We start from the raw sequence: 12,825 nt of genomic DNA, 5'->3' as shown, positions 1-12,825 counted from the left end.
CCCTAAGGAGGCTGAAAATAATTAATGGGCCCTCAGATCCCCTTTTCAAGCATTGTGGTGGCTGCATCATGTTATGGGTATGCTTGTCAGTAGAGCTAAGCACAAATCCTAAAGGAAAACCTGGTTATTGCTTTCCAGCAGACACTAGGAGACAAATTCAAATCAAATCCAATTTTAATTTCACTTTACCGTGAAATACTTACTTACGAGCCCATTCCCAACAAATCAAATCAAATTAATGGTCACATACACATGGTTAGCAGATGTTAATGCGAGTGTAGCGAAATGCTTGTGCTTCTAGTTCCGACAGTGCAGTAATATCTACATTACATTTACATTTAAGTCATTTAGCAGACGCTCTTATCCAGAGCGACTATCTAACAATAAGCTAACAAATTCACAATGACTACCTTATACACACATGTAAAGGGATGAATAAGTATATTTATATGTACATATAAATATATGGATGAGCGATGGCCGTGCGGCATAGGCAAGATGCAGTAGATGGTATAGAATACAGTATATAACATATGAGATGAGTAATGTAGGATATGTAGAGATTATTAAAGTGGTGTTATTTAAAGTGACTAGTGATACCTTTATTAAATCCTCTTATTAAATGTAATAAAGTGGTAAGAGATTTGAGTCTGTATGTTGGCAGCAGCCACTCAATGTTAGTGATGGCTGTGACAGTCTGATGGCATTGAGATCGAAGCTGTTTTTCAGTCTCTCGGTCCCAGCTTTCATGCACCTGTACTGACCTCGTCTTCTGGATGATAGCGGGTGAACAGGCAGTGGCTCGTGGTGTTGTTGCCTTGATCTTTTTGGTCTTCCTGTGACTTCGGGTGCTGCAAAATACCAGTCTCATCGTCAACAGTGAAGAGGCGACTCTGGGATGCTGGCATTCTAGGCAGAGTTGCAAAGAAAAAGCCATATCTCAGACTGTCCAATAAAAAGAAAAGATTAAGCTGGGCAAAATAACACTGACACTGGACAGGGAACTCTGCCTAGAAGGCCAGCATCCGGGGTCGCCTCTTCGCTGTTGACGTTGAGACTGGTGTTTTGCGGGTTTAAACCGTACCAGCAGCACCCAAAATTAGTACCGGAACCTATTTCAGTCCAAATCAAGCACTAAATAGAAGCCTACTTTATGAAGTTTCCACTGGATCAGAGCATAACATTTTCCCTTACACGCTGTGATTATCGAAAAATTGTAAACTATTGTAATTCTTCATTGGATGTAAAAACAGACTGTTTGCTTGCTGTTTTGAGGTGAAGAAAACAATACTCTTGAGAAGCTCCGTGGTGGTGGTGCCTCAGCAGAAGTCAGGGCATTCCTACTTATTGCTCTCGAGGAGCAGTGCAGAGCTGTTGTCAAGAAAGTGATTTTGAGTTTGTGTTTATATAGGATGTACCGCCCCACCTACCGTCAACCAATTCAGAGGGGCATGGATACTCGATTTGGCCTCTGCATTCCTCTGGAGGCTCCGCAATTGCTTCACACCCTGCATATGAGGCCTCCTACCACATTTTTGAATCAAGCATACATTGGCTTTTAGTCTAGGCCTCCGCAATGGATTAGTTCACTGAGATGGGCTCAAATATATACATACCAGTCAAAAGTTTGAACACACCTACTCATTCCAATATTTTTCTTTATTTTACTATTTTCTACATTGTAGTATGATAGTGAAGACATCGAACTATGAAATAACACGTGGAATCATGGAGCAACAAATCGAGATATATTTTATATGTGAGATTCTTCAAAGTAGCCAACCTTTACCTTGATGACAGCTTTGCACACTTGGCATTCTCTCAACCAGCTTCATGAGGTAGTCACCTGGAATGCATTTCGACTAACAGGTGTGCCTTGTTTGAAGTCAATTTGTGGAATTTCTCCTTCTTAATGCGTTTGAGCCAATCATTTGTGTTGTACAAGGTAGGGTTGATATACAGAATAAGCCCTATTTGGTAATACCAAGTCCGTATATGGCAAGAAACAGCTCAAATAAGCCAAGGAAACGACAGTCCGTCATTACTTTAAACATGAAGGTCAGTCAATCCGGAAAAAGCTTCTTCAAGTGCAGTTGCAAAAACCATCAAGTGTTATTATGAAACTGGCCCTCATGAGGACTGCCACAGGAAAGGAAGACCCAGAGTTACCTCTGCTGCAGAGAGATAAGTTCATTAGAGTTACCAGCCTCAGAAATTGAATAAATGAATGCTTCAGAGTTCAGTGTAGACACATCTCAACATCAACTGTTCAGAGGAGACTGCGTGAATCAGGCCTTCATGGTGGAATTCCTGCCAAGAAACCACTACTAAACGACACAAATAATAAGAAGAGACTTTCTTGGGCCAGAAACACGAGCAATAGACATTAGACAGGTGGAAATCTGTCCTTTGGTCTGTCTGATGAGTCCAAATTTGAACGCAGAGTGGTGAATGGATGATCTCCGCGTGTGGCCCACTGTGAAGCATGGAGAAGGAGGTGTGATGGTGCTTTGCTGGTGCACTGTCAGTGATTTTTATTTATTTTATATTTTTAATTCAAGACACACTTACTTAACACAATAACATTCTAAGTGACCCCAAACTTTTGAACTGTAGTGTATATATACAGTACTAGTAAAAAGTTTGGACACACCTACTCATTCAAGGGTTTTTCTTTATTTTTACTATTTTCTACCTTGTAGAATTATAGTGAAGACATCAAAACTATGGAACAAGCATGGCTACCACAGCATTCTGCAGCTATATGCAATCCCATCTGGTTTGGGCTTAGTGGCACATCATTTGTTTTTCAACAGGACAATGACCTAACACACCTCCAGGTTAAAATATCATCAAATGTTCAGAAAACAGTGTAGACATTTTTAAGTTTGGAAATTACTTTTGTAGCTGGAAATGGCAGATTTTTTCAAATGGAATATCTACATAGGCATACAGAGGCCCATTATCAGCAACTGTCACTCCTGTGTTCCAATGGCACATGTTTAGCTAATCCAAGTTTATAATTTAAAAAGGTAATTGATCATTAGAAAACCCTTTTGCAATTATGTTTATGTACAGCTGAAAACTGATTTATGAAGCCATAAAACTGGCCTTCTTTAGATTAGTTGAATATCTGGAGCATCAGCATTTCCTGGGCTGGGTTCGATTACAGGCTCAAAATGGCCAGAAACAAAGGACTTTCTTATGAAACTCGACAGTCTATTCTTGTTCTGAGAAATTAAGGCTGTTCCATGRGAGAAATTGCCAAGAAACTGAAGATCTCGTACAATGCTATGTACTACTCCCTTCACAGAACATCGCAAACTGGCTCTAACCAGAATAGAAAGAGGAGTGGGAGGCCCCAGTGCACAACTGAGCAAGAGGACAAGTACATTAGAGTGRCTACTTTGAGAAACAGACACCTCACAAGTCCWCAACTGGCAGCTTCAGTTTTTGTTCTACCTTATGTTATTTGTAGTACTACATTGATATTGATTACTGCATTGTTGGGTTTTGAGCTTGCAAGAAATGCATTTCACTCTACTTGTGCACGTGACATTAAAACTTGAAGCTTGAAAATAATAGTGAGTAGTTAGAGCGTTAGAGTGAGTCAAGTGAGAGAGTCATTTATACCGTGGCATTGTTGAATACTCGTTTCTAATTTGCTTGAAGGGCATACTAGAGCGTGCAATATTTAAGTGATATCGCCCGAGAAGCCAGTGTCTCGGTCCGGCAAACCATGCTAATATATCCTCCAAACACCGGCTTCGAAGGCATTATCACTTTTATACAACGGGTTACCAATATATTCTGGCCGTCATGCGTTCTATCGGTTCGGTTTGCCAGAGATGCGACCCAGTTAAGTCTTTTTGTTGAAAATCTATGGACGCGACCCAGTCGTTCATTCTAAATGTTCCGTTGCCATGATGGCTGGCAACGTTCTTATCCTTTGCTTGGTAGCTAGCCAACTGTGGCTAACACAGTCACGGCAAACAGTGCAGCCAGAATAACAGCAAAGTAGCTGCATTTGCATTTTCTAGTGATTTTGGGTGGGATACATCCATAACGATCTAATGATGTGGAATTTCGCCTGGCATAGAACATTTGCCCTCTTGCCAGGCCACTGTTCAGAAGAGATGGCCAACTACACAGCTYACATAATGACTTCAAACTGAAGCTGGAATGACAGCAAACTATRTGTATTTCTGTGTTTTATATTCACATTTCTTTGTATAGATCCATTAAAATGATGCTGATTCATGATTTCGACTGGCTGATTTCGACACCTTCATTACTATGGGACAGCTGGATATCGTATCGCAATATTGAAAGAATGTTGAAAATGTCGGAGAGACAGACCACAAGGTTATTACAAATCTCCACTGTTGAAAACTAAATGCTAGTCTAAAGCAAATGGGAGATCATGTCTAGATGCTTTTTACAGTGTAGATCTAGTATATAAATTGCCTGGCTGAGCTGATGAGACAATGGATTTAGCCAGTGGTAACTTGTGAAWTAGACACTGGCTGGAATGCGTTTTTTACCAATCAGCGTTCAGGATTAGACCCACTCGTTGTGTAATGCACGGTATTATTCAATGGCTATGAAATTCATTTTTATATGTTCTATGTTTGAACAGCTTTTGGAAGCAAAATGAATTGAAAACATTATGGCGTTGGTGAATTCGATTTTCATAATAGAATGGAAGGACTGATGGCTTGTTAGCTAAGCTAGCAAGTCTGTTTGGTTGTTTACCAAGGCAACTATTGTAGCTATCTATACTGAACAAAAATATAAACGCAACATGCAACAATTTCAACGGTTTCTGAGCTACAGTTCATATAAGGAACCAGTCAATTGAAAAAAATTAATTAGCCCTAATCTATGGATTTCACATGACTGGCAGGCGGTGCAGCCACGGTGGGCCTGGGAGGGCATAGGCTCACCCACTTGGGAGTCAGGCCTACCCACTGGGGAGCCAGGCCCAGGCATTCAGAATTAGTTTTTCACCACAAAAGTGCTTTATTTCAGATCAAAATACTCCTCATTTCATCAGCTGTCCGGGTAGCTGATCTCAGACAATCCTGCAGATGAAGAAGCCGGATGTGGAGGTCCTGGGCTGGGTGGTTACACGTGGTGTGCGGTTGTGAGGCCGGTTGGACATAATGACAAATTCTCTAAAACGAAGTTGGAGGAGGCTATGGTAGAAAATGTACATTCCATTATCTTGCAACAGCTCTGGTGGACATCCTGCAGTCAGCATGTCATTGCATATTCCCACAAAAACTTAGACATCTGTGGCATTGTGTTGTGTGACAAAACTGCACATTTTAGAGTTGTCTTTTGTTGTCCCCAGCACAAGGTGCACCCGTGTTATGATCATGCTGTTTAAGCAGCTGTCAGTTGGATGGATTATCTAGGCAAAGGAGAATTGCAGACTAACAGGGATGGAAACAAATTAAGCTTTATGTGCATATGGAACATTTCTGGGATCTTTTATTTCAGCTCATGAAACATGGGACCAACACTTTACATGTTGCGTTTTTATATTTTTGTTCAATATAGTAKACTTGCGAGCTACTTCAGTGGATATTGAACACATTTCTAGCGGCACATTTCTAGTGGTATATCCGTTACATTATACCCCATGGCTTGTGTGATAATTAACTCTGGGCTCTGTGTTCTCTGGAAAATAATGAAACTCCGTGGAAGGTTAGTGCCACTCCGCTAGCGCGTCGTGCAACACACCTTCCACGTCATGGATTATTTTCCATAGAACGCACAGGTTGATGGTTCCTTGCGTATATCACAGGACACTAAGGAAATGTATTTGAATGAAAGCACCTACAGGGATCTAGCTGCACCAGGTTTTTTGAACCTTCATAACCTGGTCCCTGATGCGGTCCCACGGACCTGGTCCCTCTGCYCATTCTGGTTTTCATTCTCATATCCATATCATGAGTGAGTCCCCACCTACCTCAGGTGTCTAACACTGACTTTGTCTCCTGTCCACTGCAGCCAGTGAGAGTCGCGTAGTGACGTGTGGGGCTGTATGGAGGATGCCCCCAGAGTGGGAGTCAGGGAGCCACGAGTCCCCAGACGACCCCCACAACTCCCACAACCCCCAGAACCTGGAACTCCTCTGTCACCTTGACAACAGTGCCCATGGCAACGCCTCCAGGTAGGCCGCTCTCAGACTGTCGCCTACAGCTACAATACTGTATACAACACAACAGTCATATCAATTCAACCCTGAAACTATAGGGTTTCCACGACCCCCTGTTTCGATACTTTTCTCTGCTCTTTTCTCCTTTGTGTTCTTTTTCCCCTCGTTCTCTGTTRCTCTATCTCATCTTCTCTCCTTCTCCCCCTCTGTCTCTCTCCCCTTCTCCATTAGACTCTATCTCTGTGTATTTTGTCTTTCTAAATCTATGGTCCTGCCTCTCACCATTTATACCCCTATACCCGCTTATCTTCCTCTATCTTTAAATCTTTCTATCTCTCATTCTCCCTCATCTCGTTGTTATCTCCCTCTGTCACTTGCCCCGTCTCTCTCTCTCTCATGTACTACTGAAGTGTATCCTGGTCTATACTTTAAAATACTATGTTGTGAAGTGTTGAGTGACCTACATATCCCAGGGCTCAGCCACTGCTCAGGCCTTTGTCTTATGCCTCATGCCTTTGGAAGGAAGATTGCATTTTGGCATTCCAAATTAAATTCCCCATTTCCATTTTAAGAAACTTCCCCGAGCACTATTTAAAAAATATATATTTTAGAGGCTGCAATTGTGCATGTGTGTGTGTGCAATAGCCTTCAGTTGGGTGAGTGAGGTGGGGCTCTGTGGTGGAGATGGATGGTTCTGCTGTCTGCCATTCTGACACCTCCAGAGCTGCTACACTCTCAAGGGCATGATAGTGTGTCTGTGTGTGTGTTCTGGGAGTCTCGCAGCCTTCGCTTTGTTGTATTGGCTCTGAGAGATGGATGGCTTTGGTTTGGTGCCCACCTCGTCCATCTCTTTCAGGCTGCAACCCCCGCCGTCTCTGACTACGCTGGCAGGAGCACAGCAACCAGCAGAGGGTGTGTTTGTATGTGTGCGACTGTGCTTGTCTAAGTGTGTGAGAGAAGGAGTACATGAGAGTGTCTGTATGTACATACTGTATATTATCAACAGGGCTCTCAGCGGTGAGGATATACTGTCGAATGTAGTCTATTTCGAGGAGAAATAGACTCAGAAGGAGCACAGGAAGCTGTTTTTAATGTACTGTATGAGAGTCTGAGTGGGTTCAGATCACTTATTACCTTCCTTCCTGTATGTATGTATGTATGTATGTATGTATGTATGTATGTATGTATGTATGTATGTACTTCCTTTATGCCTTTTATGGCTGTACCTCAGTCCCTCCTCAGCCTTGCTGGACTAACATTTGGGCTAGTGTCGTGTTGTGGAGCGTGGCTGGAATGAAGAAGTAGACCCACAAACCGTAGTACTCTGGCATGGTTACATTTCTCTCCCCTTGCTTTGGGGAGCCAAGCGCCTCATTTCGATTTGGAGCAGCACCAGGCTCAGGAATCAATTCCCATTGAGCGATTAGGACTAATCATGGCTTGGCTGGGCACCATGAGGAATCATGAAGCTCAACAGGCACACTGTTTTATTTTTTCACTGGAGGGTGTGACGGGAGGGGGGTAAGTGTGTGTGTCTGTGAGCATGTGTGTGTAGCCTTTGTATACAGGGGTGGGTGTATGCCTGTATGTGTGTTGATCACAGAGTATGATTTGCACTCAAAGTCAATCAATGTTAGCCCAATGGGATCTCAGGCAGCCACACAGTCATATGCAAGCCAGTCAATACTGTCAGTAATGTTAGGGGCCGTGGAGACCAGTATTCTAACACACCTTCAATTGGACACATAAACTCTGCTTGGCTGATTAATCCTGTCTCTACACATGCATGCGCCTAAACAGACACACTTTTTTAAATTGCCCATATTTTGTCCTTCTTAGTTCCTATCTCCCTTTCTCTCTTCAATCTCTCTCCCTCTTCTACTATCTCTGTTCCCATCTCTGTCTCCCTCCCTTTTCTATCTCTCTCTCACACCCTTCTCTTTTCTCTCTCTCTCATCCACTGTGTCTTTCCCAGGCCTTGCCTTGGACCTACAGTGCCTTCAGAAAGTATTCAGACGCCTTGACTTTTTCCACTTTTTTTTTACGTTACATCCTCATTCTATAATTGATTAAATAAAACAATTTCCTCAGCAATCTACACAATACCCCATAATGACAAAGGGAGAACAGGTTTTTTGAAATTTAAGCAAATGTATTGAAAACAAAAATCAGATACCTTATTTACATAAGTATTCAGACCCTTTGCTATGAGACTTGAAAGTCAGCTCAGGTGCATCCTGTTTCCATTGATCATCCTTGAGAGATTTCTACAACTTGATTTTGAGTCCACCTGTGGTAAATTCAATTGATTAGACATGACTTGGAAAGGCACACACCTATATAAGGTCCCACAGTTGACAGTGCATGTCAGAGCAAAAACCAAGCCATGAGGTCGAAGGAATCGTCTGTAGAGCTCCGAGACAAGATTGTGTCCAGGCATAGATCTGGGGAAGGGTACCCAAACATTTATGCAGCATTGAAGGTCCCCAAGAACATAGTGGCCTCCATCATTCTTAAATGGAAGAAGTTTGTAACCACCAAGCCTCTTTCTAGAGCTGGCCTGAATGCCAAGCGTCACGTCTAGAGGAAACCTGACACCATCCCTACGGTGAAGTATTGTGGTGGCAGCATCATGCTGTGGGGATATTTTTCAGGGGCAGGGACTGGGAGAATAGTCAGGACCGAGGCAAAGATGAATGGAACAAATTACAGCGAGATCCTTGATGAAAACATGCTCCAAAGCGCTCAGGACATCAGACTGGGGCGAAGGTTCACCTTCCTACAGGACAACYACCCTAAGCACACAGCCAAGACAATGCAGGAGTGGCTTCTGGACAAGCCTCTGAATGTCCTTGTTGCCAAGCCAGAGCCTGGACTTGAACCCGATCGAACATCTCTGGAGAGACCTGAAAATAGTTGTGCAGCGACGCTCCCCATCTAACCTGACAGAGCTTGAGAGCATCTGCAGAGAAGAATGGGAGAACCCCCCCCCAAACWGTTTTTGCTTAATTATGGGGTATTGTGTGTAGATTGATGAAGGAAAAAAACMATTTAATCAATTTTAGAATAAGGCTGTAACCTAACAAAATGTGGGAAAAGTCAAGGGGTCTGAATACTTTCCAAAGACCCTGTATAGCTCTATTGAGCTGATCCCTCACTGTAACTCTGTAGCCAAGCCAACCGGATTTATCTGTTTTGTCTCTATTCCCCAAAGCAGCCCAATCTGATTTCCCCCCAATACCATGAGCGTGTGCATATGTTGCTATTGAATTAAACTCATCTGAATACAAAGCAGACGGAGAAACAGTTTGATGAGAAGGACGGAGGCGGGTGTCTCGCCCAGGACTGTCTGAGATATATGGGCCTGTAAAGCTCCCCTCCCTGGCAGTCCTCCATGTATTTACATATTCAGTCCCTACCAGGATGCCAAGCCGCCGCAGAGCTCAAGGTCAAATGCACATAACTTATTTTCTTTAATAAGAGCGGCTGGCTGTTGCCATAAAGGGGAAGAGGATCTCTCTCTCTCTTTTATGAATTAATTAATACTATTGGGAGGGCTACTTTTATACATCTGGGGGTGGTGAATATATTGACTTCAGATTGTAGCTGTTTTTATGGAATAAATGAATGACAGACAACGAGAGAGAAAGAGAGAGAGAGACAGGTAAGAGAAGGACAGACAGTGCTGCCTCCTACACTGACTTTGCTGTGTGTGTGTTGTGTGGTGTGTGTGTGTGTGTGTGTGGGTGTGTGTGTGTGTGTGTGTGTGGTGTGTGTGGTGTGTTGTGTGGTGTTGTGTGTGTGTGTGTGTGTGTGTGTGTGTGTGTGTGTGTGTGTGTGTGTGTGGTGTGTGACTCCTAGCACCTTGGGAGGGCAGTAAAAACTGTCCCCATCGTCCCTGGATTTACAACTCCATAAACTCCTCTGTTCCCTTTTCTCCTCTCTATCCCCCTTTCCCGCTCTCCCCTCACAAGATATGCAAATTACTGAGTTGGATGAAAATCCTGAGGAAACTGTAACTTTGTCCCTCCCTCCTCCTCCTTCCATCCCTTTATCTCTCCCCCACACACAGCACAGTGGAGGCTTCATGTTGTGTTGCTCCACACTGATGAATGACTCAGAGGAGATGGGCCAGTCTCATTTATCACCACTAGAACTAATGACATCAGTCTATAGCAGACACAGGCAGCTCTTATCATGCACTGTGTATGTGTCACACGCAGTAAATACTACATAGTGCTCATTTGACTACATACCGTGGTAATAAACTTTGGTAATAAACTGCCGCCATTGGATGTGTGTGCGCATTGTACTGTGGTTGTGTAGAAGAGCGTTTACCTTTTTTTTCTCGCACTGATGCGCGTGTGTGTGTGTGTGTGTCCTGTGAACTAACTCTCTCTCCCCTCGCTCTCTCTCTCTCTCTCTCACTCTCTTTCTCTTTCTCTCGATCTCGCTGTCTCTCTCTCTCTGCTGCAGTGTCCTGTGGGAGCCCATGGGAGATGGGAAGCGTGTGATCTCTCTGGCTGATAACCACGCTCTGCTCTGGGACTTGACGGAGAGCTCTACRCAGGCCACGGTGAGACACACACACACACACCACCATACGTCTCCCCATACCCCATGCTCATTATTTGATAACCACGGTATCAGACCGGTCTTATCTTTCCCTCCCTTCCCAACAACGGTGTTATAAGAACTGTCTAGGGGTGTACTCTGCTTGCCTCACCAACACACTGTATCTGGGCTAGCTTTAGTGTCCAGAGCAGTGGCTCCTGTGGGTGTTCTTGTGGACTTTCAGAGCTGGTTCACTGGTGCCCCAATTCTCTTCTGCTGTGATCCACCTAAAATAGTTAACTCGTGTCAAGTAAACTGTTCCATGTTTTAACGACCCCCATGCAAGCTAGATATACATTGAGTACACCACACGGCGGCGGTGTCTCGCCCAGGACTGTCTGAGATATATGGGCCTGTAAAGCTCCCCTCCCTGGCAGTCCTCCATGTATTTACATATTCAGTCCCTACCAGGATGCCAAGCCGCCGCAGAGCTCAAGGTCAAATGCACATAACTTATTTTTTTTATAAGAGCGGCTGGCTGTTGCCATAAAGGGGAAGAGGATCTCTCTCTCTCTTTTATGAATTAATTAATACTATTGGGAGGGCTACTTTTATACATCTGGGGGTGGTGAATATATGACTTCAGATTGTAGCTGTTTTTATGGAATAAATGAATGACAGACAACGAGAGAGAAAGAGAGAGAGAGACAGGTAAGAGAAGGACAGACAGTGCTGCTCCTACACTGACATTGTGTGTGTGTGTGTGTGTGTGTGTGTGTGTGTGTGTGTGTGTGTGTGTGTGTGTGTGTGGTGTGTGTGTGTGTGTGTGTGTGTGTGTGTGTGACTCCTAGCACCTTGGGAGGGCAGTAAAAACTGTCCCCATCATCCCTGGATTTACAACTTCCATAAACTCCTCTGTTCCCTTTCTTCCTTCTCTCCCCCTGTCCCGCTTCTCCCTCACAAGATATGCAAATTACTGAGTTGGATGAAAATCCTGAGGAAGACTGTAACTTTGTCCTCTCCTCCTCCTTCCATCCCTTTATCTTCCCCACACACAGCACAGTGGAGGCTTCATGTTGTGTTGCTCACACCTGATGAATGACTCAGAGGAGATGGGCCAGTCTCATTTATCACCACTAGAACTAATGACATCAGTCTATAGCAGACACAGGCAGCTCTTATCATGCACTGTGTATGTGTCACACGCAGTAAATACTACATAGTGCTCATTTGACTACATACGCGTGGTAATAAACTTTGGTAATAAACTGCCGCCATTGGATGTGTGTGCGCATTGTACTGTGGTTGTGTAGAAGAGCGTTTACCTTTTTTTTCTCGCACTGATGCGCGTGTGTGTGTGTGGTGTCCTGTGAACTAACTCTCTCTCCCTCGCTCTCTCTCTCTCTCTCTCACTCTCTTTCTCTCGATCTCGCTGTCTCTCTCTCTCTGCTGCAGTGTCCTGTGGGAGCCCATGGGAGATGGGAAGCGTGTGATCTCTTGGCTGTAACCACGCTCTGCTCTGGGACTTGACGGAGAGCTCTACCAGGCACGTGAGACACACACACACACACCACCATACGCTCTCCCATACCCCATGCTCATTATTTGATAACCACGGTATCAGACCGGTCTTATCTTTCCCTCCCTTCCCAACAACGGTGTTATAAGAACTGTCTAGGGTGTACTCTGCTTGCCTCACCAACACACTGTATCTGGGCTAGCTTTAGTGTCCAGAGCAGTGGCTCCTGTGGGTGTTCTTGTGGACTTTCAGAGCTGGTTCACTGGTGCCCAATTCTCTTCTGCTGTGTCCACCTAAAATAGTTAACTCGTGTCAAGTAACTGTTCCATGTTTTAACGACCCCCATGCAAGCTAGATATACATTGAGTACACCACACATTAGGAACACTACCTAATATTGAGGTACACCCCCCCCCCCCACCTACTACCATACTCTTGCCCGTTCAGCGTCTGAATGGCACACATCACAGTCCATGTCTCTGCGGTTCAAGCTTATAAAAGACACACCCTCGTCCACTCACCCTCGCCTTTTGCCCTTGGGGGAATCCCCGTCACCATCTTGGAGGGCGGTCAAAAAGACTAGCAC

At 44.2% G+C, this 12,825-nt stretch overlaps 1 protein-coding gene across 1 annotated transcript in view; it reads left to right on the top strand.

Annotated features, from left to right (window-relative positions):
* eipr1 (EARP complex and GARP complex interacting protein 1) overlaps window positions 1–12,825 on the top strand; it is a 99,675-nt gene that overhangs the window by 36,471 nt on the left and 50,379 nt on the right. Inside the window, 2 exon segments of the mRNA XM_023986378.2 lie at window positions 6,019–6,181; window positions 10,643–10,742. Coding sequence (XP_023842146.1) covers window positions 6,019–6,181; window positions 10,643–10,742 — 263 coding nt within the window.

Source organism: Salvelinus sp. IW2-2015, linkage group LG4q.2, assembly GCF_002910315.2.
Source record: "Salvelinus sp. IW2-2015 linkage group LG4q.2, ASM291031v2, whole genome shotgun sequence".
Classification (NCBI taxonomy): Eukaryota; Metazoa; Chordata; class Actinopteri; order Salmoniformes; family Salmonidae; genus Salvelinus; species Salvelinus sp. IW2-2015.
Note: the sequence above shows the minus strand (reverse complement) of the source record. Positions and strands in the feature narration are given on the sequence as shown.